The sequence below is a fragment of the Malaclemys terrapin genome, chromosome 3 (assembly GCF_027887155.1).
Source record: "Malaclemys terrapin pileata isolate rMalTer1 chromosome 3, rMalTer1.hap1, whole genome shotgun sequence".
Taxonomy (NCBI): domain Eukaryota; kingdom Metazoa; phylum Chordata; order Testudines; family Emydidae; genus Malaclemys; species Malaclemys terrapin.
This window is the reverse complement of record NC_071507.1, coordinates 59,620,458-59,646,944: the sequence shown is the minus strand read 5'-3', so window position 1 is coordinate 59,646,944 and position 26,487 is coordinate 59,620,458. Positions and strand designations below refer to the sequence as shown.

Here is a 26,487-nt window from a genome sequence, read left to right as displayed (position 1 = left end):
TCTCCCATGCTGCCCCTCACACCTGGGAGAAGCTCCCTGTAAATATCAGCAAATCTTATTCAATATCCTCCTTAGGATGCTTCTTTGCCATGAGGCCTATAAAAAACTTGAAAATGGCTAGGGTACTGGTGTGCTGAGACCACTACCTGTCATGCTGACCAATACGGTCTCATTTTTTTCCTTGTACTTCCCCGTCTCTTTGTTTGTATCTCTCTGTTGTCTCTTGTATTATAGTCATAGTGTAAGCTCTCTGGGGCTCTTCCTACAGCCTCCAGAATAAAAAGGGACCTGGTCCGTCATTGGAGCTTCTAGGCCTTATGATAATACAAATAATATTATTATTTCAGTTCCAGTCTCTGTGTACACAAGTTCTTAAGTTTTAAAGGTCAATATCAACACACACTGAATTGCATCAGGAAATGAGTAGGGAGCTAGAGCAATCTTTAAAACATAGGTAATAGATTCCCTATAATTAATACAACAAGCAAGTAGGCTGCCACATTCTTCATTAGCTGTAGCTTCTAAGTGGTCTTCAGGGGTATCCATGCAGACACATTATAGTGAAGCCACCTGTAAATCCAGAAGTGTCCCTTATGTATTTTTTCCCCCATTTGTTGTTGAGTAAAGGGATTGTCAACTATTAAAGCTCGACCAGTTACTACTAACCTAGTAGCTGCGGCAAGCTCCAAAAGGAGATTTTCAAATCATGGCACTCTTCCCCTCAGGACTGTTGGGTTCTGTCCTAACTGCAGCAGGCCTGGCTCACACTGTTGGAAGCTAGAGTGTGCTGAAGTCAGTTGCCAGAACCCTGCTGCCTCAGGAAGAATAGTTTCCCCCAATAGAAGCTCCCTGGAGGAGGAAGAAAAAATAGTAGCACACAAAGGCCTTTTTCTTTATGAAAAACAGCAGTAAACAAGAAAGAGTTTCTCTCACTTAATGATCATCCAAGAATAATGAACAGAGAACTCAAGTGAGTAAGAATCCTCCTACCCTCCCCAATCATCACTTTCTAAACACTCTGCAGTGATTAAGTTTAAGGCCAATTTATAAAATTCATTTAAAGTTGGTCCAGTTACAAGATAGCATACATGGAGCGAAGCATAAGGATGTGGCTTTAAATGTTTAAGACAGCAAAAAACAACAGCAGCAACAACAGCAAAAAGTAGGTTATACTTTCCTGAGCCAACAGCTTGTCTTTAAGGTGAACTGCAAAACAAAAAAATATACAAAATATTCCTCCTGCCTGGTGTATAAAGAGGCTCTGGGTTAGTTTTTATATCTGGGTTTGTTTTTTCAGTTTAGTATCAAGAATATCTGGCCCTCGCTTTTCACTTTGGCCTTTTTTTATACATTTCTCACTGGTGCTAAACTGTATTTCCACTGGTATTAGTAGCATTGTGTAGATGACTGATTTAGCATTGTGTCAAGCACTGAGCAGTATTAGGGATGTGTACACTGCAAATGAAGGTGTGATTGTAGCACAGGTAGATATACCTGCACTAGTGTTAATCTAACAATAGTGGTGTTAAAATTGTAGTGTAGGCCAGGCAAGTTGCAGTTCTAACATGAGTTAGCTGGTGGAGGTAAGCCCTAGGATAGACCCCTACCAGGTAATATGTGTTAAAATACAAATTGCGCTGTCTACAGTAGGGTTTTAGCAGGTGCTACCCAACACGATTCCCAGTGTACACATAGCCAGAGGGTGGAGAGGATGCTGAATCGTAGCCTTGGGAGAGCTGCAGCTCTCATGTGAGAGGATCACTGAGGTCTCCCAAAAATATTCCAAAAGGCCTTGTCCTCACACCAAAAATCAATCATAAATAAAAATAGAAAGAAGATTGGATCTGATATTCTGAATGTACAAATAAAGCTGAAAGTTTATTTTGGATTTTTTTGTGTGAAGAAAAAACAACAAAACATGTTACGAGACTGTCTTTATATATCATAAAGGAACATCATAAGGGCACAATCTTTTTTTCCTCTTCTTTTCAGTTTGATTTCAAAGGACTTCAGTTGTTTCTCATGATAACTAGAGTGACAACACTAAAGTGAAAGTTTTGACAGAAACACAAAGTCCTTTCTAATGACTTCACCTTTTCCCCCTTGTTTTGTTTTTCTTTTGCCTTTCCCCCCTCTTATGCCATTCCTAATATCCCATATTTTTTAACTCTTTGGTCTTTTATTACCCTCTTCTTTATAATGCTCTTATGTTGTAAATGCAGACATTTCTAAGCACTCAGCAGTTACAGACAGTTTTACAATATCAACTTTACCTCTCTTCTACTACCGTCCATGCTCTCATGAGCTCTTCCTTAATTAAGCCTGCCTATCAACACCTTAGTCATATCACACACAAAACCACAAAAGCTGCCTATCCATATTACCTCAGATGGGAGGCAGATTCTATGATAGTCCAACTGAAAGACGATCAGCTGATATCTGCTATACTGCAGTGTTATCCTCTTTAACAACTGATTTTTACCTCTTTAAACAATATTCAATATGCATTTCCAGTTCTGAACCAGTCAGGCATGTTTTTATGAACCAGGATGCAAATAACACAGCTGAAATACATCAGAGAAAGCACCATCAGCCAGTTTTTACATGATTTTTTAAAGTTTAGAGCTTTCAATAATATGTAACATGCAGGGTCTCAAAACACAGGGGCAAGAATTCAAGACTTCTAGGGATTTTGGAAGCCCTCGTTTTGCCCTTGCCTTGTGTGCGATGATTCATTTGTGGGAGCTCTTGCCTTTTAACCACAGACCACTGGTACCGTATATCACATATAAAAGTGGAGTTCAGTTAAAGAACAATGAATTCACAATTTAGTGTCAGCTGTGGATTCTATGACATGTGAACCTGAAATCCAAGACTATGAAAAACAGGCTGTAAACAAAAGAAGCTACTGAAACATTTTTGAGGTCATTAGATGGGTTATTTTCACAAAATCTGCTAAGAGGAGTAGGCAGAAATTCAGTTTGTTCACTATAAACTTTGCAGTAGGGTCTCTGGCCTGCTACTGTTAACTCATACCATGCACTTCTAGTCCATTATGGCAGAGAATTCTTTTTGAAAAATGTTTTAACTGTTATAATGATCCTAGTGCATAAAAGAACTAAGAATTCAAGTCTGACCATGTAATTTAGTTTGTGATTGAACTAAACACTAAACACATTCACTAAAAACTAGGGATCTATTTATCCATTGATACATGAGAGATTGAAAAGTAAATGCCATCATAGCTAATAGGAGCTATCCATGTAAGTTCTCTATGAATCAATAGGAGAATAAAACCCCCAGGGTCTCTAACTAGCCAATTAATTGATCTTCCTATGAAAGACTAGTGAGAAAATGGAAAATACTTCCAGGCATTCCTGCTAACATTACGACAAAGGAGATAAAGTGTATAGGATACATCTCAGCTTATGCTGGAAAGAGGTGCAAAATGCCACTATCTATACCAAAAGATCCCTTTATGACTAAGCTGCAGAACAAAAGGCATTCATGCAATGCAGTCTATGCTTAATATTAAACAATACAATGGAGATTAATAAGCTGTGAGCCTGATTCAACCCCATTTTAGTCCACGTGAGTGTTTCCATTGACTTTAATGGGAGCTGGATCAGGCCCTCTGTATAAGAGTTTATATTGTTATTCATAACCGTTAGTGGGCTCTGGTTTCAGATGAAATGTCTCAGCATGTTTTTTTGCAAAAGATATTTTTTACCTTGTAGTCTAAAAGCATTTAGGGGTCATCTACACTTGACTATTTTGGGAGGGAGTCTTCCAACTTTGCACTAGCGCGAAGCACTAGTGTAAATGGCAGCAGTTCTGTGTCGTCCAGATTTGTTCTGCGAAGAGTTAGACCACACGGTGGTAAAAATGCCAATGTGCTGTATACACCGGCATTCTCACCTTGCTACCACCACTGGAGCTGCAACAGAGGTGAAGCAGCCTAAGTAGGGACTTTTGCACTGGGAAATAGAGGGTAAAATGGGGCCCAGCTGGGGCCACCCCTGCTGCTAGAACCTTCTGACCCACAACTGTGCAGGGGAAACAGCCCCATTCTGGGGGCACTAGGATCCAGACAGTGCCTTCCCTTCCCCCACCAATGTGGTTTTGGGGGAGAACTGCAGATAGCAGCCAGCCAGAAACTCCAGCCGAGAGGAACAGAACCAGTCAAGGCAGAGACCTTTGGACATTCCAGTCAAAAGCATACCATTCTGACTGTCTCTGCCTTGTGCTGATTCGTTGTTTGCACCAACCCTCCCCTTTCTCCTCCAACCCCCTCAAAGTCTCTTCATCACAGCTTCACAGCATACTTGCCCCTCTTACCCTCTCCTCCCCTGACCTGTTCCCTTCACCCCCCTGCTCTTCCATTCCCTTTCCATTTAGCTGTCCCCTCACCTACTCTGGGCAGGGGACCTGAGGGGCAGGGACACTGGGTCGGGGGCTGCTTGGGCCCCACGCCCAGGGCAAGTGGAGGGTCCGTCGCAGCTCTCCACAGCTGCCTGCCTGGCTCTTACCATGGCCGGGCTGCAGCTCCGAGCCACTCCCCCCAGCTGGAGCTGGGTTGGGGAGAGCCACGCTAGCAGTTGTGGGGAGGCTGAGTCCCTCCACCTGCCCTGGGTGGAAGGGCTGGTGGGCAGAGACACTGGGCGGGGGTACTGGGAAACAGGGACACTGAGTGGGGAGACTGGGACATTTGGTGGGGAGGCTGGGGGGAAGGGACACTGAGTGGGGGGCTGGGACATTTGGCAGTGGGGGGAGGGACACTGGGTGCAGGAGGAGCTGACAGTGCGGCTCTCCCTGACCTGGCTCTGGCCGGGGAGCGGGATGGCTCAGAGCCGCAGCCTGGCCACTAAACGAGCCGGGTGGCCAGCTGTGCAGAGCGCAGTGGACCTGAGCAGCCCCCAAACAGCTCCACAGGTCTCCCTCCTCTTGCCAGGCCAGCAGCAGACCCTCCACCTGCCCGCGGTGCAGAGGAGGATGGGGGGGGTGCCTGAGATCAGCCCCTGGCTGCATCCCCACCCCCCAGGCTCCCCGCCTGACCGAGGACAAGCGGGGGGTCCGCAACTCCGTGCAGGTTCCCCACAGCTGCCTCCGATTCTCTCCGACCGTGCTCCAGCCTCAGCCCAGCCCCCAATGTAGAGCCCAGCAAATCCACGGATAATTTTTGGGGATAGCGGATCGGATGCAGATACACATTTGTGTACCTGCGCAGGGCTCTATAAATATGTGCTCTGACTTTCAGAGAGGCTGAGCACCTGAAGTTCCTATGATTTCAGTGGGAGTTATGGGTGCTCAGCACTTCTGCAAATTAGAGATACATTTTCAAAAGTCCTTAAATGACTTAGGAGCCTAAATCAATAAAACTACAATGAAAGTCAGTGAAATTTAAGCCCAGATTTTAAAAGGTATTTGGCATTGCTTTGCTCAGTGTTGCAACACCTAACTGATTTAGGAGCTTTAACATCATTTTCAAAAGTGATTTAAGCACTTAAGTGTCTAAATTCCATCAACTGTCAACAGGATGTTGCACGTATGTACCTAAATCCCTTTTAAAAATGTGATTTAGGCTCCTAAATCAGTTAGGCTTTGCAACACTGTTTCAGCAATGCCTAAATAGGCATTTAAGAGCCAGATTTTTAAAGGTAAGTCACTTCTGAAAATGAAACTTGGTGCTTTTGAAAATTTTACTCCAGGTCACACCTTTGGAGCTTTCTTTAAAGTATACAAGTTTGAATATTTCAGTCTTAGGGTATGTCTACACTACCCGCCGGATCGGCGGGCAGCGATCGATCCAGTGGGGGTCGATTTATCGTGTCTAGTCTAGATGCAATAAATCGACCCCCGAGCGCTCTCCTGTCGACTCCTGTACTCCACCGACGTGAGAGGCGCAGGCAGAGTCGACAGGGGAGCAGTAGCAGTTGACTCATCGCAGTGAAGACACCACGGTGAGTAGGTCTAAGTATGTCGACTTCAGCTACATGAACTTAGATTAATTCCCCCCCACCCTCCTTCTAGTGTAGGCCAGGCCTTAGATTCTACAGAAAGAAGTAAAGCCTACAGGACTTCTACAGGGAGATTGTAAATCCTTGCAATTTTCTGGGTTCTCTTGATCCTAGTCATGCTGCAAAAAACTGATTAGATTGACGTTTGTGAATAAGATTTAAATAATGCTGCCAATACAGTAAAGTCTCATTAAAATAAAAATAGTCATAATATCTTGCAACAGCAAACCAAAAATACAATTTTAGAAAAATTAATCAAAGGGCCATAGAGTTGGTCCAAACCTGGAATATTGGAATGTGCAATATCAGTTCAAGAAGGAGATGGACAGTTTTGAGAAGAAAAAGGAGAATACTGGTATAGCCCCTATATCTTGTTTGTGGCACTAAGTTGATGATCATAAATGTTGTAGGTTGACTGGTGTAGGCCGAGCTAGGTCGATGGAAGAATTCCATTGACTTAACTGCTGTGTCTCAGGGAGGTGGATTTACTACAGCGATAGAAAAACCCCTTCCATTGCTGTAGTAAGTGTTTACACTAAAGCACTACAGCAGCATAGCTGCAGTGATGCAGCATTTCAAGTGTAGACATACTCCCTGATTCTACAGAGCTAACTGGAGTAAAAATCATAGTCACTGAAGCAACAGAGTTGACCCATACACCCAGTGAGTGGAACTGATGAGTAAAAATGGCATTTTCTTACACAATTGATGTTCAGAGTAGAACCATCATTTAAAAGAAATAATAGATGCCTAAATCCCACAACTGGACAATCAAACAGGCACCTTGATGTGCAAATTCTAATTTAAGCATCTGAATTTCTCCATTCTTGTTAGGTGTCCATATCTGAAAAACGAACTACTCTTTTATTACTTATACTTTTAAAATAAAACCAATCATACCTTTAATCTATAGAAATTAAGCAGAACTCAGTTTTTTGCCCTGCTGATCATATGAGAAATAAGTTACATGATTAAAACCAGTTCTTTAGTCCATTTTGTACCAAGCTCACATATTGTTTGAAGCAGCTTTGAAAACAGTCATTTCAGAAATGTCAGCATTTCAGTGAAAACACAGTAGTAACACTTTCTTCACTAACGTGCGTTCCAACACTCTTTAAACAGTTAGTTCACCATAAAAGAAAAGCTTTCACTTTTCGGACATGTTTTTACCTCTGAAAAGACACACACCTCAATGATTAAAATTTTCTGTTACCACTGAAGAAAAATCTTGGAGTCATTATGGATAGTTCTCTGAAAACATCCACTCAATGTGCAGCATCAGTCAAAAAAGTGAACAGAATTTAGGAGCCATTAGGAAAAGGATAGATAATAAAACAGAAAATATAATAATGCAATCCCTGATAAGCCCATACCTTGAATACTGTGTATAGCTCTGGCCGCCCTATCTCAAAAAAGATATATTAGAGTTGGAAAAGGTACAGGGCAACAAAAACGATTAGAGGTATGGAACAGCTTCCATATGAGGAAAAATTAAAAAGACGGGGACAGTTCACCTTGGAAAAGAGAAGAGTAAGGGGGATATGATGGAGGTCTAAAAAATCAGAAATGGTGTGGAGAAAGTGAATAAGGAAGTGTTATTTACCCCTTCACATAACACACGAACCTGGGGTCACCCAATGAAATTAATAGGCAGCAGGTTTAAAACAAACAAAAGGAAGTACTACTTAACACAATGCATAGTCAGTCTGTGGATCTCATTGCCAGGGGATGTTGTGAAGGCCAAAAGTATAACTGGGTTCAAAAAAGAATTAGATAGGTTCATGGAGAATAGGTCCATCAATGGCTATTAGCCAAGATGGTCAGGGATGCAACCTCATGCTCTGGGTATCCTAAGCCTCTAGCTGCCAGAAACTAGGAGTGGATGACAGGGATGGATCACTCGATAACTGCCCTGTTCTGTTTATTTCCTCTGAAACAGCTGGCATTGGCCAGACAGGCTACTGGGGTAGATGGACCATTGGTCTGACCCAGAATGGCCATATTTCTATTCTTATGTACTGGCCATTTTAAATGTAGGTGCTCAGATACCACGGTGAAGGGCTGCAGTATGAAACTCTAATATAAATTAATCTGTCCATCAAACTGATGCAGCTTACAAGGATCATTTTGTGGAAGTACAGAGCTCCTGCACACCTAGAACTATGTCACCAGCCTGTAGTGTATTCGGTTACAATCAGGGGAAAATATGGTAAAGATTTTTTTGCACATTGTTATTCTTACCTTTCATAGCTGTCTTGATATGAGACAAGGTAATTATACCCTTTGTCATCTCCACTTCGCAGTTGATATGGACTCAATATCAGCCAATATGAGCTCTTGAACTCCATTCCCCTTTTTGTAAACGAAAATACTATCTGCATTGTTTGTATAGCAGCTTAAGCCTTGTGTGACTGTTAAAGCTCTATGTTTTATCACAGTGCAATATTTTAGTACTGTGCTAGCATAAAGATGTCAAAATGTTGAATTGGGAAAATAAAAGCCAGAAGGGACTGATGACAAGTCCAGCACATGAAAAAGATGAACAATAGTTGATTAAGTTAAAAATAAAAAGCTATTGCAATAGTGTGTGTACCTGAAAGAAGTTAAAGTTATTAATAGACTGAAGTGCTAAGCCAGCATTTCCAGTCCCAGGTTTAGAGAGTTCCAACTGGCATGGATTCTGGAAGCGTGGGTGCTATGGAACACAAATGTTTTGATTTGAAATCCTGATTTTCTGGGCATAAAACTTAGATTGCTAGTGAGCTCATTCGGAGAAAGAAATTATACCAACATCATTCAAACAAAAAGGCCTCTCCCTTTTATTTCTGGCATGCTACTTACAAAAAAAAAAGGAGAACGATTCCATTTAAATGTGACTTTTTTTAAATTTTAAATTATAATACAGAAACCTGTGAGTATACAATTACCTTCTAGTGGGTGTACTCATGCTGCTATTTTATACATGTTTTTTCAAGTGTGCAAAGGGTTCCAAAAATTTTTTCTAAACAAGGAACTAATTCTTTAGCTCCAAGAAACATTTAGGGATCAGCCCATTATAGTTAAAAAAGAGGACTGTGAGATTCAAAGGAAGCAACTCCTATCTTGACAGCATTTTATGAACTCCATTCTGAACCATAAAGTCTAGCAGAAGATAATATTATATATTTAAATAAACTAAATGAGAGCAGCAGAACTCTTACATGTTTAACCAAGTATAAAAATAATACAACCCTATATATAGAGAAATAAGGTAAATACTACCTACAGAAGATAGAATTTAAGGTTAGAATTCCAGAGGCAGTTGTAGCTTTATTCTCAAGACTTGTGCTGTGTAACAATGTACTATATACTAGAAGAGTCAAGCACATTTGTTTTTCATTTTGTTTTGAATGTTGTGAAAAACAATGCGAGAATGCAGCGTTATATGGTCTCCCTGAGAGATATTTTTCCCTTTCCACTAATTAAAAAAACAACTGGAAGATCCTCCCTCTATTTGAGTAAAAAAAGAAAATGAAAGAACCAGCTACAGAAAATGAAAGAACCAGCTATTTTCATGTACTGGGCTAAACACTACTCATTTTACTCAGGTGAATAGTTCATTGACCTCAGTTGGGACTACTGCAGTAAGACAAATGGGATGTAGCCCATTACGCAAGATGCACTTGGCAGAAAGTAATGAATCAAGTAATTTGAAATATAATACTTTTATAGCTAATTATATGTTCAAAACACTCGAACATTAACTAATTAATTCCTACAGCAAACCTAAGAGACAACAGTCAGAAGTATCACTATGCCCGTTTTACTGATTAGTCTTGAGAAGAGGGGAGAAGTAAAGAGGTAGAGAAGTAGTATCACCACTTTCCATGTGCACCCCATTAATGAGAAAGAGAGAGAATACAATTTTTCTGATTATTTGGATGCTTATTTAATTTTGTTAGTGCTAAGATATATGGTCGTGGACGCATTATAAATTCGATTAGATTAGAAAACTACTCCTGGCCCTGAGCTCCATTGCTTATCCACAGGCCCTTGCTACATTTTTGTATCCCTCCTCTACTGAAAAGAGCCGCCTAACTGAAATAAACAATTATACAAAGATAGGAAATGAAGTACTTGCTTAGTGCTTGAAAGATTTTAGCTCAGGTGTTTTGTACTTCAATGTTTCTTTTGGGTATCTGTATCAGCATCAAACAAACAATAAACTGATTATACCACATAGTACAGAATGCCTTGAAAAGTCTAATTTTATTTTGGTCTTCCCAAAATTTAGGCAAAGGAACACAATGAAACTGCTAAAATATGAAGGTACTGTACAGATTTGTCCTGGACATATTTAGTGTTCACTTCTCTACTTAATTACCTGCTCCTGATTTATAATATATTACATAAACCTTAAGGAAAGACCAGAGAAAGACTTCTATTAAAGTTTAAGAATTTTGAAGCAAAAGAACTACAAATACCCTGAATATTTCAAAATATATAGTTTAAGTACAGATCATTTAAGATCAACGGAAGATGTGTTAACACAGTAGAAATTTGCAAATAGTATCTGAACTCCACAGTTGATGTTAGTTATAATTTCCTTTGATAGGATAAGTAGCAACATCTAACAAGAAATGCTAATCTGGCAGAGATTCCTAATGTTTTAGGCCAAACAGGCTGCCGCTATTCTAAAAGAATTATTCACTGTGCCTCTGAGAGCCATTATTGTAAGGTGACTCCTATTTATGGACAAACTCAGCATGCTGTATCAGCCTATATACAGCATCTCTTCTCCTCTACTGTATGTCATAACCATCTGCCCCATTCCTAACCTATTAAGTAATTCTATTTAGATTAAAATGTATAAGAACCTGATGCAAATTTATAACATAGAGGTTTCACAGTCACACACTCAATAGCAGATCATCATGCTGCCACCTCCATACAGGACTGTCCACTTATATTTGTTCCCTAGTTTATGGTTGTTCCTGCAAACTTTCGCTCATGTGAGCAGTCCTTTCTCATGTGGACAATTTCAATAAATGGAATTAATCCTGTGAGTAGAGGTTTGCAGTATTGGGCAGAGAGACACTAAATGAGGGCTGGTCTGGTTAGGTCCTGTGATGGTGTTGCTGGTGTCTACAGCTGTCTAACCAGATCAGCTACAACACTTCAAATTTGACACCATCAGATCAGGATTAAACAAGGACTGTGAATGGCTAGCCAACTACAAAAGCAGTTTCTCCTCCCTTGGTGTTCACACCTCAACTGCTAGAAGAGGGCCTCACCCTCCCTGATTAAACTAACCTCGTTATCCCCAGACTGAGTCTTGCCTGCATATTTATATCTGCCTCTGGAAATTTCCATTACATGCGTCTGACGAAGTGGACATTCACCCATGAAAGCTTATGCTCCAATACATCTATTAGTCTTTAAGGTGCCACAGGACTCTTTGTTGCTTTTCACAATATATGTTTTTAAATAATTTTATTTCCTACAATAGAATATATTAAATAGTCTTCAACTATCTACACAGTTATTATTTTATCAGAACAAACAGAAGAAATGTGTAGAAGTTCAAACAAATACAGAAAGTCATTTTCACTAAAACACAAGCTTTATAAACTTTCATTTGGCTGTTTATTTCACCTCCAACTGTTTTTCTACAGAGTCTATGTGCAAAAACACACAAACTAAACAAATAACTAGATCCTGACATTAGAAACTTTCCCCTCTTTAATCATCCAAACTTGGGTTTATTATCATTATAAACTGAATGGAATGTTGAGATTCAAGCAATTTGACTTGCTTGTGTACAGGGCATCAATTCTCTAGCAATGCCTTCTACATACCCTTTGAAACTACATTAACCATTAAAAAAAACCCATATATGCCTATTTTTGTTTGCCATTTTTAGTCTGCAATAGCAGTAATGACCTTGAACAAGGCAATTCTTTGGGGTTAATGTCTGGCTGAGGTTAATGGCCAGAGGCATTCCTTGTTGATTATTAACCTCCAGGAAATGTGTTGTATCTCAATCATTGGTACTTAAGTTTGGCTCTCTATCTTAATTACAGAGCTCTTCATTCCAGCAAAGAATAATTTTTGAAAAGACAAATATCCACATTGCACAACTCTGAACTAACTGTAACTAAAAGACCAAGTTAAGAGAATGTAGAATTTTATGGTCTATATTCCAAAAATGGTTGTCTTAACACAAGTAAGGTCCTGCTAAGCAGTTTTGCTTTATGCCACTCAGTGTTCCTTAAAGGCAGACAATCATCTCCCTAGTTGCTCTGAAAGGATTAGAATGAGAAATTCCGTGCCACTCCTTTCAGAGGCAGCCATGTTACCTTTTCTGAGAAGTCAGAATAGAGTGCTTTTGTATACCTTATAGGGTTAAGATAAAAAGCAATGACATAATAGAATAACACTTAATTTATTTCAATTCATGCCCTTCAAAACTTGTGCATTTGTATTCACACATTGCTTAAAGTAGGTTTTCCAGATGCACACAACTACCATGTTGTACCACCATATCTGACTGTCAATCTTGGGGAAGAGAATAGCAAAGGCAGGAAATCTCCATAAGTAGGATTAGTGATCATGACCTCAAAAGCAATTAAAAGAACCAGCATCACAGAACATGACAAAAATCCTGTAGCAGACAAGCCCAGAGACAAAAATTGATGTGATGCATGTAACATTTCACATATCTACTTGATAACAAAATGTTGCAAAACAAAGAACATTTTGATGTTTTCTCACACAAGTCATATCCTACCAAATGTCAAAATCCACAAACTAATGAGGAATCTAAAAATAAATCACAAAGACAAAAGTGAGAAAATTGAAGTCTTTAAAGTCAACATGTAGACAAGATGACTCCTCATTCAGCTTCTTCAAGACTCACTTCTGTGATGCCAACAAGAAATTAGCCAACAAATAAATTCCTTTCTTCTATTAACAAACAAAAAATTCTTTACTCCACTATGCTGGCCATTAGCACTTTTTGAATAACCACAGTATCCAACACATGTTAACCCTGTCTTTCAACCTGCTATCTTATTACTCCCTCATTATGTCATGTCTGATATTAGCTTCTAAGGTATCTGGGGCACAGATCGTGTTGGGAGAGGGATACCTCCCAATTTTTTGGCAGAATGATAAATTAACAATCTAGTAAAAACTGCAAAGACATTTTAAGTAGGCAGAATATAATTACCCATGTTGGGAATGGTTCAGATCTACTTTGCAAGATTTAACATTTACAGATTTCTGTCTGGTTCCTCATCCTCAATACACATACCGATTGGGTTTTTTTAACCCAGAAACTTCAACACACTAACCCAACTACAAAATGCACATTAACGTTTCTGGTGAGGGTTCAAGCCACTAAAATTTGCCATTTCTCCTGAATGGAGACTATTAGCACTGCTAGTCCTCCTTTGGATGAGTTTAGTACTAATAATATATTAATAGTAATAAATATTTAGCATTTAACATCAAATCACTTACTTGTTAAATAATTAATTAATCCTCTCGACACTCTGTTAAACAGGTATTAATTTCTTTTTACAGATGAGGAATAGAGAAATTAAGTGAGTTGCCCAAAACCACATAGATAGTCATTATCAAAGCTGGGAATAGAGCAATGGCTCTCAACATTTCCAGACTACTGTACCCCTTTCAGGAGTCTGAATTGTCTTGCGTAGCCCCCAGGTTTCACTTCACTTAAAAACTACTTGCTTACAAAATCAGACATATGAATACAAAAGTATTACAGCACACTAATACTGAAAAATTGCTTAATTGCTCATTTTTACCATATTATAATTATGAATCAATTGGAATATAAGCATTATACTTACATTTCAGTGTATAGTATATAGAGCAGTATGAACAAGTCATAGTCTATGAAATTTTAGTTTGTACTGACTTTTCTAGTGCTTTTTATCTAGCCTGTTGTAAAAGTAGGCAAATATGTAGGTGAGTTGATGTATCTCCTGGAAGACCTCTGCATACCCTTCAGGGTACACATACCCCTGGCTGAGAACCACTGGAATAGAGTATAGCGGCTCCAAACTATATTTCTAGACCAGGTATAGCACTACCTTACATTATGTTCTACTATTTTATTACAGCAAAGTTATATGCTCCCAAAACACTTATATGTATTGAACATGCTCTTTGAATATTATGCTTGATAAAATTCTAGATGTTTGGCTTTTAAGGCACGGATGTACCTTGTATTAGTAGTGCAAGTTTTCTTTGATACGGGACTGCAGCAAGATACTTCTCAACACAAAGGACGGTTCTTGAATTCTTTTCAGATCTTACATCCAGTATTGAAAGTGCTTGGGGTTTTTTTACTTTGCATTATTATACAACACTTCTCAGCTGGGATCTGATGGATATTCCCATCCTTCACATTCTCTTTTCTTTACTTCCTCAAAGCTGAGGCTATGAAAACACTGCCAGCAGCCTAGTACAGCTTTTCATGGAAAGTTGCCACTCTAACCTGGCGTCTAACTGCACTTTATTATTGTCTCCGGGGAATTTAATGCTTTGAGGTCACTTGGACTTCATTATGCCAACAGAGAAGGTAACAAAAACTTTCACTGTGAATGTAGAAAAAGAAACTATTAAGCATTACTGAAGTAGCTCTTCTTGTGTGAGTTCTTCTGTTCTTTGCTCCCCAGTCACCATGGCCAGCTCATCCTTCAGTTCCTGGATCACCTTCTTCAGCTGGATAATCATCTACAAATGGCAAGGCAGTAAAACAAGCATCACCTTCTGATTAATGGCTAGACCATGATCTTTGCATTAGAAACCTGAGATCAATAGAACATTACACTGTGTGTGTTTCTTTCACTCTCATTTTACAATTTCCCTTTTTGCAAATAGGCCAAAATGACTAAATATATTCCACTTTTTTTTGTCTTTTCCATTTATAAAACTGGAAAAAGCCTTCCAAAATCAGTAAATTGTATGTGTTAGAAGACATAGATGTACAGCATGATTTTAAAAGATTACATATAAGAAAAATAATTTGTCATTGGAGTGGAAGAGAATTTTATGACATTACTTTTGCTTGTTATTGTATCTTTGCCAAAAAGAGAAAAAGATTGGACAACCACACCCCAAAGCTGGATCATTCTTTTATTCTTTAGCAAAAGAAGTTTCTAAATATAAACTAAATTTTTAATTTAGAAGTTTTTTTAAATATAAAAATCAATATTCTCCAATATAAACTTACACTGTGCCTCATTCATATACAGCCAACAACCAGCAAGTATTATGAATCAACATAATGAGAAGTAATTAAACCACATTAATAAGTAGAAGTAATTGAGGAGGTGATTTGAATATCTATATTGTGTTTCCTAATTTTGTCATTATTGGAACCTGGATCTCATTGCTCTAAAACGGAAAGTTTGTATGAGGAGACATCTGGCAACACAATATCCTCCTAGGAATAAATCCTGTGAGGTGTTGACCTCCTGCAACTCCCCTTGACTGAAATATGAACAGCAGGTACTTGGCACCTCTCAGGATTTTGCCCTTTTAATGAATTAACATCTTATGATGAATTAGAGATATATCAAAAGTACATTATTTTTCAAAACCCTGAATAAATATGAAAGCCTTGATTCCACATACAATAGCTTAAAAAAGGCAGCCCTTCCAAATGTTACATGGCATGGATTTTGGGCCAAATTAAACATATCTGATTGTATATGCTCTCTGGAGTTAAGATTCTTTGGGTGTCCTAATCATGCCTTAAAATCCTTTCAAATATATGGATGTCTTAACCATAAATTTAACTGTAACTTTGAATTTCCTGCATTTCTGATTTTTTAAAAAATAACTAAAATGCTGTTGAAAGTTTTTTTTAATGTTGAAGTAACTAGGACCATATGTACTTTGAAAGTTTTACTCCAACTCAACAAAGCATTTTATAAGGGAATTAAATATGCTGGTGAATGTCTCATTACAAACTCTCTGATTACCACCATAAATGTGCTGTATTCCCATTGGCATGTCAGGGAATTTTAATCTGATATTAGGATTGGTTACTCTACTGTTACTCTCTGATACTGACCCAGTGCTTGGTACAGAGTTTAAAGTGAAAATTTGGTCTGGAAGTATAAAAAGGCAATGCACGCAACTGACCCTTCACCTTTAGATAGTGATTTCAAATGTTACGCAGATTAAAATATATCTGATCTATATTTGAAATGCAATCTACAGGGTAGGAGTAAAATGTTGATTATTTTTAAACAGTGTTAAAAATAAGCTCATAACCATAATTATAAAATAGTATTTGTAACATTCTGTATCTCAGGGGAACCCCCTGAACCCTCATGTTCATCCTTATAATACAATTGTGTGGTATCCAATGCAAAGTTTGTCATGTCGGGTGTCTTTGGAAGGCTCATGATGCACTGAGCATTGTTGTTATAGTAATGTTATAAGTTGTAATTTCATGTATATAGTTATGAGGCTGAAAATGTGTCCTCATGGCTTAAAACAAGCCCAGGCAAAACTCTCCAGGAACAGAGGGGCATTTCACACCTCATCAGGGCATGTATGGGACAAACCCAGTGTAGCCTCACAGGAACAAAGGACACTGGCCTAGGCAGCAACAAAGGATCTGTTGGATTCTCCAGTAAGTCACCCCCCTTCCTTTGGTCAGTCAGGGACTACGATGAGGTAATGCTCACCTGACCCTGAAGGGGGGGAGGGCAAAGCCAAGAGGGAAGAAAGAACATGATAAAAAGGAGAGATGTTTGCCATGCTCTTCCCGTCTCTTCCACCTCCATCTACAGACATTACCACCAAGCGACTGAAGCGCTGATCAAAGGGGAGAGCCTGGCTGAAGGGCAACCAGCCAGCCTGTGGTGAGAAGCATCTAAGTTTGTAAGGGCACTGAAAGTGTTACGATCACCTTAGAATCTATTTTGCTTTTATTTCATTTGACCAAATCTGACTTGTTATGCTTTGACTTATAATCACTTAAAATCTATTTTTGTAGTTAATACATTTGTTTGTTTATTCTACCTGAAGCAGTGTGCTTGGTTTGAAGTGTGTCAGAGACTCCCCTTGGGATAACAAGCCTTTGGGATAACAATTTCTTTGTTAAATTGATGAACTCATATAAGCTTGCAGCGTCCAGCAGGCATAACTGGACACTGCAAGACGGAAGATCCTAGGGTTCTGTTTGGGACCAGAGATATTGGCTAGTGTCATTCGGTTGTACAGTCCAAGCAGCGGCTGGCCAAAAATGCTCACTCACGTAGCTGGGAGCAACTTACACACTAGAGGCTGTGCGTGAACAGCCCAGGAGTTAGGGTTCTCATAGCAGAGCAGGGTAAGGCTGGCTCCCGGAGTCAAGGATTGGAGTGACCTAGCAGATCACTGGTCCAGATAACACCAGGGGAACATCACACTATTATTTTAGTTTTTAATTAGTGCCAACAGCATACTAGATTCAATTGAGGCTCAGCATTTGGTTTTTAGTTTGAACTAAATCCTGCTTTTGTCTGGAAACAGAGGTAGTTAAAGCTAAACTGCTTTAAAGAAGAAGAGAAGGAAATGGGCATCAAAAGATTCCACATCTGTTGGTCAGTTTAGCTGAGATACACAGTGAAAAACATACAGTATCTCTCCATAGTGAGAGATAAAATACATATCAGAGTCAAATTTACCTTAGTAGCATTAAGGTATTACGCACACCCTTTGTATGACCCGCACTTACAGTAAAGATGATGAATCATGAAACTAGTATGGTGTTCAATTTTATGTGCCAAATCATAAGCCCAGCACACACAGCTGTGCACTGGGAAGAGAATTGTGGTAGTGATGGACAAGGAATCCCCTTAGGCCTCAGTGTGGTCATGGAACCATGTAGCCTCTGTGGTTCTTGTGCTTTATTCCCTTATTCCATGGGAGCGAATGGCCAATAGATTCATAAAATCTTAGATCCACTAACTCCATTTCTGATCCTCCCTAATCCAACTATGCTTTGCTCCCCAAACACCACCTTGAAGACAGCAGCACACTGAACATGCGAAGAAAAGCTCTGCAGTATTTAGTAAATGTTGGAGACCCTGTATGTGTTCCACTGCAATTAAGACTTCTGTGGCCATGAAAAGGGTGTGGCAGGATTAATCCTATATGGTAAAAAAAGTCTCATGCAATGTTAAACTTCTTTTATTATCCTTCATTTTGTCTCTCATTTTAAGTTTTTTTAATAGCTAGAGTTGTGGGAGAAAGAATTTATAGCAATGTCTGAGAAGACCCAGCAAGGATCACTCCTATCCCCTCTGAACTTTCAGAACAAGTTAAAATAAACACAGAGCCATTAACAGTGGTGGCTGAAATGTGTTAGATAACAGTAAATGTCAGTCACAGTTAGGATACTCATTAATCAAAAGAAAAAAACATGCCTGAGAAATCAACTGCCTCCTATGTCATATAAAACCCTTTCTTCACTTTTTTTAAATTAACCAATTATGGGTCCACAGAAATACAAAATATACAATTAAAAATTAACCGTGTCAGACTTCAAAAATTATAATGATTATTTTAGAGTATTAAAAAGAATTGATTATAGAAGTTATGCTGAACAAAAAAGGGACCAAAAATTGTTTAAACTAGAATCATTCAAATTCTGTGTTCTTCAAAGATGAAAAGCAATGGTCCAGTTTTCAAAGACAGTGGACATAAAATTGCAGAAATGGAGGCTAAGAATTATGGGTTCCAATACTAGTAGTTGGATATCAACAAAATAATATAATGAGATTTTATCTTGAACTTATATTCCTTCTGAGATCTTTGTTGTTCTCTATATACTGCAACTCATCTATCACTCTTTCCTCACTGCATCCAAGCTTTCCCCCTCTGGAGAAATTTATGTAACATTACCCAAATGTTGTACTGTGTCAGAAGAGACTATCGTTTGATCTTCAATATGCAGCCCACTTGCTGAGACATCTATCATTATGTGCTGTAGTGTACTGGATTCCTTAAAATGATGCTCTCTGAGTTTTCAAAGGAAACAAGTTATTGGTTCTGTAACCAGTGCAGAAAATTACTTTTTATTTTACTTCCTAATGTACCAAGTTTCAGGAGTTCAGACCTTCTCATCAAATGAAGTAAATATGCAATGAATCTGGCTGTTGCATATAGCATCTTTTAATGGAAATATTAGCCACAAGTCAAATAGAGAAATGTGTATATTCTAATTCTGTTACATATACAAAGGAAGCAGTTTCTCACTTTTTTTGTGGCAAACTTTTCCTTTACGAGTGTGGATTATTACCCATCTCCTCTTCTGGAACTTCCTTCTCAGCCCCCTGCTCTCTTCCTCAATCCTCCCTGCTTCCCTCAGGAGCTGAACAAGGACTACTAACATTTTATCATAGAAATCCCATTTTTATTCCTGATTTATTCTTCTTCCTCCTTCCTTAATGGTGACTGGAGCAATGGAACCTCTTTTCCTGGATAGAGTGAAATACAGCAGACCTTCCTGAAGATAGCTCAAGGAACAGTTCCAAGCCTTACATCATACTATGTGCTGGATTAAGCATGCCACCTCAGTAGTGTACCTTATTTCTACAGACCTATGAAGCTGTAACTATTTTATCACTAAGATGGCTATTGCCACCCTCTTTCCCTCCCATTTCTGCTGAATGCTTCTAAGTTTAAATAGCCATCTAAATAAACATGGATCAATAATTATTGTTACAGAAAACACGAGATTAAAGGAAGCTAAATGTAAGCTTAGAAAGAATAGTTAATTTCTAAAACTCAGTAAAAGTTCTCATCTCTGCCCACCCTAAGTATAGTGAGTTCAACCTTGCATTGCTATCTCTGCCAATGCAAGGACCAAGATTTGTAAGAAACAAGACAAACGTAGATGGCACTCCCACTGTTTTTTCTGGAACTGAGAACCAGTGAATCACTTCTATAACAGAAAAGTGGAGAACTAACTCTGAAATTCTTATTTCGAAGCTGGAGAAAACTTGACATATTTAAACTTCTAATACGCTAGTAAAAAAAAAACCCAATAATGGATTATAAAGAAATAATTAAAGCTTACAGACAAGATTTAAAAATGAATAGTGAAAATTAGATTCCTAAGTCCTTACTTACATGTTTAAGTGCCCTAATTTTCAAAAGCGCTGAGCACTTAGAAGAGCCCACTGAAGTTACCGGAAGGTGCTGGATGCTCAGGACTTCTAATTTTTCGGATTATTTTACTGTGCAAGGGGCTATAAGAACCCTCACTTCTCTATGCTAGGAGTTTTGTATAGCACTAACTGTAGCATAGAAAAGTAAATTCTATTCTTGTAGTATTTATCTAACCGAACTTCTAAAGGATCAAACCTGTACACATGGCTTAAATGCAAAGTTTCAGCATTAACAGAAACCATAAAGAGACCCATTGTGTCTAAAAAAAATTAAATAAAAATGATAAGATGGTAATGGTAATGCCAAGGGAAAATATGTCTGCATTAAGATGTTTTTCTCAGCTAAAATGTCAGGATGCTTGTGGTACTAAATGTGGTGTACCATCTTCCTACTAGATTATGCCATTACTAATCAGGGAAGGCAGATGATGATATATACATGAGGATTACATTTAGAATTCTCTGATCTCAAGCCATCAATATGAAACAATAAAGTATCCACTGACACAAATCCCATCAATGTTCTTCTGTTTACCAGATGTTATTTTTTTCCTCCCTTTTTTCTTCTTCCTGACCATCTTTAATAAGAAAATTATTACTTATGGATGAAAACAAAATTAGAATAAAGAGAAATATAAAATAGACAAGCATTCACACATACTGACTTTGTGAACAGTAAAGAAGCAATAGCACATGGCAAGCAGTACATAGGCAACTGCAGCATGCTTGGGAAAGGTAAGGCAGAGAAAAGCATGGGTTTGAAAGTTAAATTACTTTAGCTACACAGGAAGTGCAGTGAGCACAATGAAACACGTCACAAGAAGTACTATGTGCTATTGTGGAAAGGAATTTTGGCAATGAAATATGGAAAGTAAACCAATCAGGCTGGAGTGTTTACTGGACATCATAGACTTGGCTGCCATTGATGTAGTAGCCATTTGGAAAACTCCAGTAGAAGCAACACTTGTAAAGCCATTTCATATTAATTCTAAACATTATTGTTCTGGCAGTTGGGCTCTCTTTGCAATTAACTTTTGTCTCAGTTTTTGTTAATGAAATCTTATGCAGTCAGGAACCTGCTACTGTCTATATTACACACACAAGACTACTATGTTAAAAACATTAAGTTTACAAAGTCAAAGACTCAAAAGTTAGTAAATGTCAGAATTAAAGTTGCCTGTGCAAACTTCATACACAGAGAGGGCTGAATCAACTGTGATACATGCTTGAATTACTTGATCACATACTGTTTTTTTCACAAGAGCCCTGTTGCATTCAGGGCACCGGATGGACAGTGCTCACTTAATGAGCAGCTATTCAATATTTTATTTTCTACTAACTGTTCAATGTGTGGCATGTGCCTTACTTACTGCACACTATTCAAACCCTCCTCTGAAGATAGAATTATTAATTTTCTAACAGCTTTTCTATTGTGCTAATTATAGTATCTGAACTCCCAGTCCCAATTTTCCTCTTTCCACATCCAACATCTCCTGTCTTACTTTTGACTCCCCTTCCCCTAATGCTCCTTGTCCCAATCTACTCCCTCTATTACCCCCACCCTGCACTTCCAGCTCTTGTCCCCTCTACATTCAAATCAGGCAGCTTCTTCCTTCACACTGCCTGGGCCCAGTAGAGGGTCACTGAGCACACAGGAAAAAACAGGCTCCCTGCTCCCCAGTTCAGGTTTCCAGATCTAGCAGGGCACCACAGCAGCCCAGAGCTGCAATTGATGAGAAAGTCCTGCTGAGCCCTGGGCTGGAGCATGCTTAATGTGAGTGAAATCTTCAGGGCATTTAGCTGATAAAATCTAAGTGATCTCTACTGAGCATATGGAAACTGGCTTTCGAAGGCTTACAACTTGGCCACATGTGGGTGTATTTTCACAGAGATGAGATATCCCTGACACAAAGTCTGCCCCTCTGCCAAAATTTCAAGTCCCTGCCCCCAAAGCATGGGTGCACTAGAGCTGTACAAATAAAAGGGTCACAAAACAAAACAACATTTTTCCATAGCCGTGTTCTTCTCAGAATCAGCAACACAATTTTGGCTGAAATTTTCAAACAAACAAACAAACAAACAAATTCAGCCTGTGGCAGATATCCTGAATGGAAAATTTCAGCCCTAAGATTTGGCAAAGTTATAAGCAACTGAAAACAGGGTCTTATAATCGGAAGTGTCACGCAACCTTCATAATAGGCTGTGAAAACAGCCCCTACTCAAATCCTCGAAAAGATTCAAACAAACAAAGGAGTTTGCTGTCCTCATATAAATGCCACATTGTAAAGAGACTCCCTGGAATGTACGTTTATTCTATACTGTAACCGAGAAGCAGAAATATTATCAGCAGAAAAGGAGAATATACCTTAAAGGTCAAATAGTAGATTCAAAAATATAATTCACTAACAGATTTGTCATTGGCTGATATTCCATTCTGTAAGATTTAGATTTAGTAGTATTTCATTGTGTACTTACTATATTTGATCTGTGCTGAAAGTTTAGTTTGATTTTGATTTCTAATATATTTATGGTCTATGAATAAAAAAGTGCCAGAGTTAAGTCATCTTCAGGAGTGAATTCTCCATTGTACAGTAAGGTTATCAATGATAATTTTACAGAGTGAACAGTTCTCAGAGGTTTTAATTTCAAAAGCAAATAGTTAAAACTATGAGATGTTCATAAATATGGTCTTCCTTTTGAGAATTAACCAGTCTTCATTCTGCACTAACAGAGAAGTGGCCCCACTGTAGAATAACAGTTTCAGACTCACTTTATCTCAGTGCTCTTAGCTCAAGCACAAAGTTCCTTAGTTTTACCAACCGTTCGACTGCATATTTGTCAGTGATCTGGCTCATATGGCATGGTAATGAGTCTTCCTTGGAAATAATGTACGGAACACTAGTCACTACTGCTATGGACTTCACCATGAGATAATTTACAGTGACATAAAATAGACATTTTAAGTCAACTATTTGGCAACAACAAATAAGGGGATCTGAGATCAGAATCAGTCCCTATCAACATTATTTAATCATCATTAATGATAATTAATTTCAAAGTCACCATTCACAAGCCTTGTGAATTCATAAACTTCAATGGTCAGCTCATGTTACTCCTAATATCTAATATTTATTTTTATTGATATTAGGTAGGATTATTCGAAGTGCTCAGCACTGGCCTATCTACTCCTATTGAAGTCAATGGTAAAAGCTCCATTGATTCCATGGGAGCTCTGTTAGCACATACTGAATATTACTGATCTATATAGTATATAAAGCCAGATGCCCCTTCATAGCTGGTAGTCAGTCACTTCTTCATAAGATAAGAAATCCCTATAATGAAATCCTTAGAACATAATGATAGCAAACTTTTTCCTAATATAGACCACATCTTAATATAGACCTCTTCTGGACAATCTGCCCTTTCATTTGCTATTTCATTTCTCCACCCAGGGCTTCATCTTGCTCCCATTGAAGTCAATGGGGAAATTCCTATCAACTTCAATGGAGCAGGATGAAACCCTAAGTTCCCATCACCTAATATCTCTTGTGGCAATTGTAAGCAATTGCTTATATGAAAAAGTAATATTAGGAAAATGGTTAATGTATGCTTTACTGTATTTCATGCAATACAGCAGGTGGAAGAATAGGAAAAGGTCACCATCAACTGACCAGCCAGAGCTCTATAAATCACTAACAAGAGCCCTGTAGGCTACTGGTGGTCTGTGGACCACAGTTTGGGGAACAATTGCCCTGGAGATGCACAAGGATAGTTATGAAAAGTATGGTTCCTTTTTAATGACTGTAGGAGTTTCCCATGCCATTATGAGCTTTTAAAAAGGTCAGTTTAATTGTAATTATTCTCAGACGGCAAAATAAAAACAACAGCAGCAGCAATTTTACAGCAAAAGCTGGAACTTGTATCTAAACATGACTGATTGGGATCATGAAATCCTCAACATATATGTGGCTGTAGCTTTTTACTAAAACAAAACAAAACAAAACAAAAAACACCACCACCCAAAAACCCTCTTACCAGTCTAGGATCAATTTCTTCATTAAGAACTGCCTCATTCTTAATAAGTGCAACTCGCTGTGCAAATCTGCATGTTGATATAGATTCCTGGAAGGAAAAAAACAACCCCTTTAGCATGAACTGATGTAAACGATTTTGCTAAATTCAACTCTGAGTGTTAACTATTTTAAGGAGGAATTTTTTTATTTATTTTACAGTACCAATCTCACACTCCTTGCACTTCAAATCTCTAAAAAAAACGAACTTCAGTGCAACTATTCTAACTATTAACATATTAACCTGCCTGATAAAACTCTCAAATAAAGGCATCCATATCCAACTCATCAACCCATTTTATCACCAATGCTCACAAAAAAAGAGGTAGGATTTGCAGCAAAAAGTTAACAAATCCAGACTTTAGTGAACTAAGGGGAAAGCAAATTGCAAAGTCAAAGGACTTTCAAAGAGAAAGTATCCCCTATCCCCACACCACTCGCTGGATCTAGCCCTCTAAATAAAAGGGAACATCAGTAGAACAGAAAGCAGTTACAGGATAAACAACTTCTAATACATTCTGTGGCATTTTTCAGAAATAAATATTGAGGCAAATCCAAAGCATTTCCTTTCAAGACAGGTATTCTAAAAAATTTCCTATCACAATGATTTCATATTTAATTATTAAATTACATATTATAGACTGGACTAGCAGCACCACCTATTATTGTTGTCCAACACTTCTTACTATAATTGATCCTATTTTAAGTTTCACATAACATTACCAAACTTTATTCATTTGGGTTGAAATTTTATTGTTGTACGTCTGCCTCAGACTAAATTTTTTTTGGAAAATTTGAGCCCAAATGAATAAAGTGTAGTATCTGGTAGACATTACAGCAAGAAAGTGAAAACTTTCACTGTACCATTATTAGCTGGCTCATTCTGGCTGATTCAGTGATTGGATCAAGTATTTCTAAACAGGAGCCTAAATTCCAATACGAAATTGACTTACCAGAGTACAAATTGGTGACTGGATGTACAAAATGGGTGACAACAGCACACAACACAGATATTTGCATAGACAGAATTATGTAGTTTGCATGTGTAGCTACAAGTTATGCCTGCACAATTACCTGTTCGCAACTCTTAAGTGCATTAGAAATGTATCCGCTCTTGTGCTTCAGCTTATTTCCCTTTTCCAGGTGTAATTCTTTCCACTATACATCTAAGAATAACTTGTTTTTTGTTCATTTTAAAATGTTCTGATTTTATGGAAGGTTAGGATTTAACTAGATTATAGCTCCTCCAGGCACAACCTGCAGAATACCTAGAACAGTGGTTCTCAACCCTCGGGCCGCATGCGGCCCAATTAGCACACAACTGGAGCCTGATCGGGCCCTGGATCAGGGCTGCTGCACAGCCCCACACACTGGGGTCCAGGGTCGGGGCTGGGGCTGTTGCCCTGCCCCGCATGGCAGAGTCCTGAGATGGGGCTGGGGCTGCTGCATGGAGGGGTCTGGGGTCTCCACCCGGTCTCGCACAGCAGGATCCAGGGTCAGGGCTGGGGCTGCTGCCCGGCCCCCCACGGTGGGGTCCGGGATTGGGGCTGCCGCATAGTGGGGTCTGGGCTGCCACACAGCCCCGCATGGTGGGGTGTGTGGTTCCTGACGCCCACCCCACGCCCCCACCACACAGCCCCGCGTGGTGGGGTGTGGGGTTCCTGACGCCCACCCCACGCCCCCACTCTGTAGAGGTGTCTCTGGGCGGGGGAAGAAAGGGGCACTGGGCATAGGGGTCTGTGGGAGGGTTGGGGGAGCACTGTGGTTCTCAATCTGCAGCCCAGGTAACACATTGTTGGCCACATATGCAGCCCACAATGATAAATAGGTTGAGAATCACTGACCTAGAACATGTCTAAATTTAAAAAAAAGACAGGAAAGACAGGTAGATAAACCAACTTGATCCACAGAAAGGCCAACAAACCAAAACATGTGCACACACTCCTGCCAGCACCCCAATCAACCCACCCCTCCTATAACCCTCCCCTAATACACAAAGAGTGAAATCCTGGCCTCACTGAAGTCTATGGGAGTGCTGATATGGACTTCAGGGGGGCAGGATTGCACCAGCATTCCTTATCAACATGCCCTGGGGAAAATTCCTTGCCAAATCTTACTCACAATTCACACATTTCTTCATCATCAGGAAGCTGGTTTTAAGTGTTCACCTATTCATCACTAGGCATCACTTTTTCCCCTCATCTGAGGTTACTTAAA

The 26,487-nt window shown here is 39.1% G+C and overlaps 1 protein-coding gene across 4 annotated transcripts in view; it reads right to left on the bottom strand.

The window, feature by feature from the left end:
- Nucleotides 1-26,487, bottom strand: part of KIF6 (kinesin family member 6) — a 271,652-nt gene that overhangs the window by 161,875 nt on the left and 83,290 nt on the right. For all 4 annotated transcript variants that reach the window (XM_054024404.1, XM_054024405.1, XM_054024406.1 and 1 more), the window contains 2 exons: nucleotides 24,236-24,322; nucleotides 14,659-14,762 (listed from right to left, as the gene is read on the bottom strand). In XM_054024404.1, coding sequence (XP_053880379.1) covers nucleotides 14,659-14,762; nucleotides 24,236-24,322 — 191 coding nt within the window. The remainder of the gene's footprint in view (nucleotides 1-14,658; nucleotides 14,763-24,235; nucleotides 24,323-26,487) is intronic.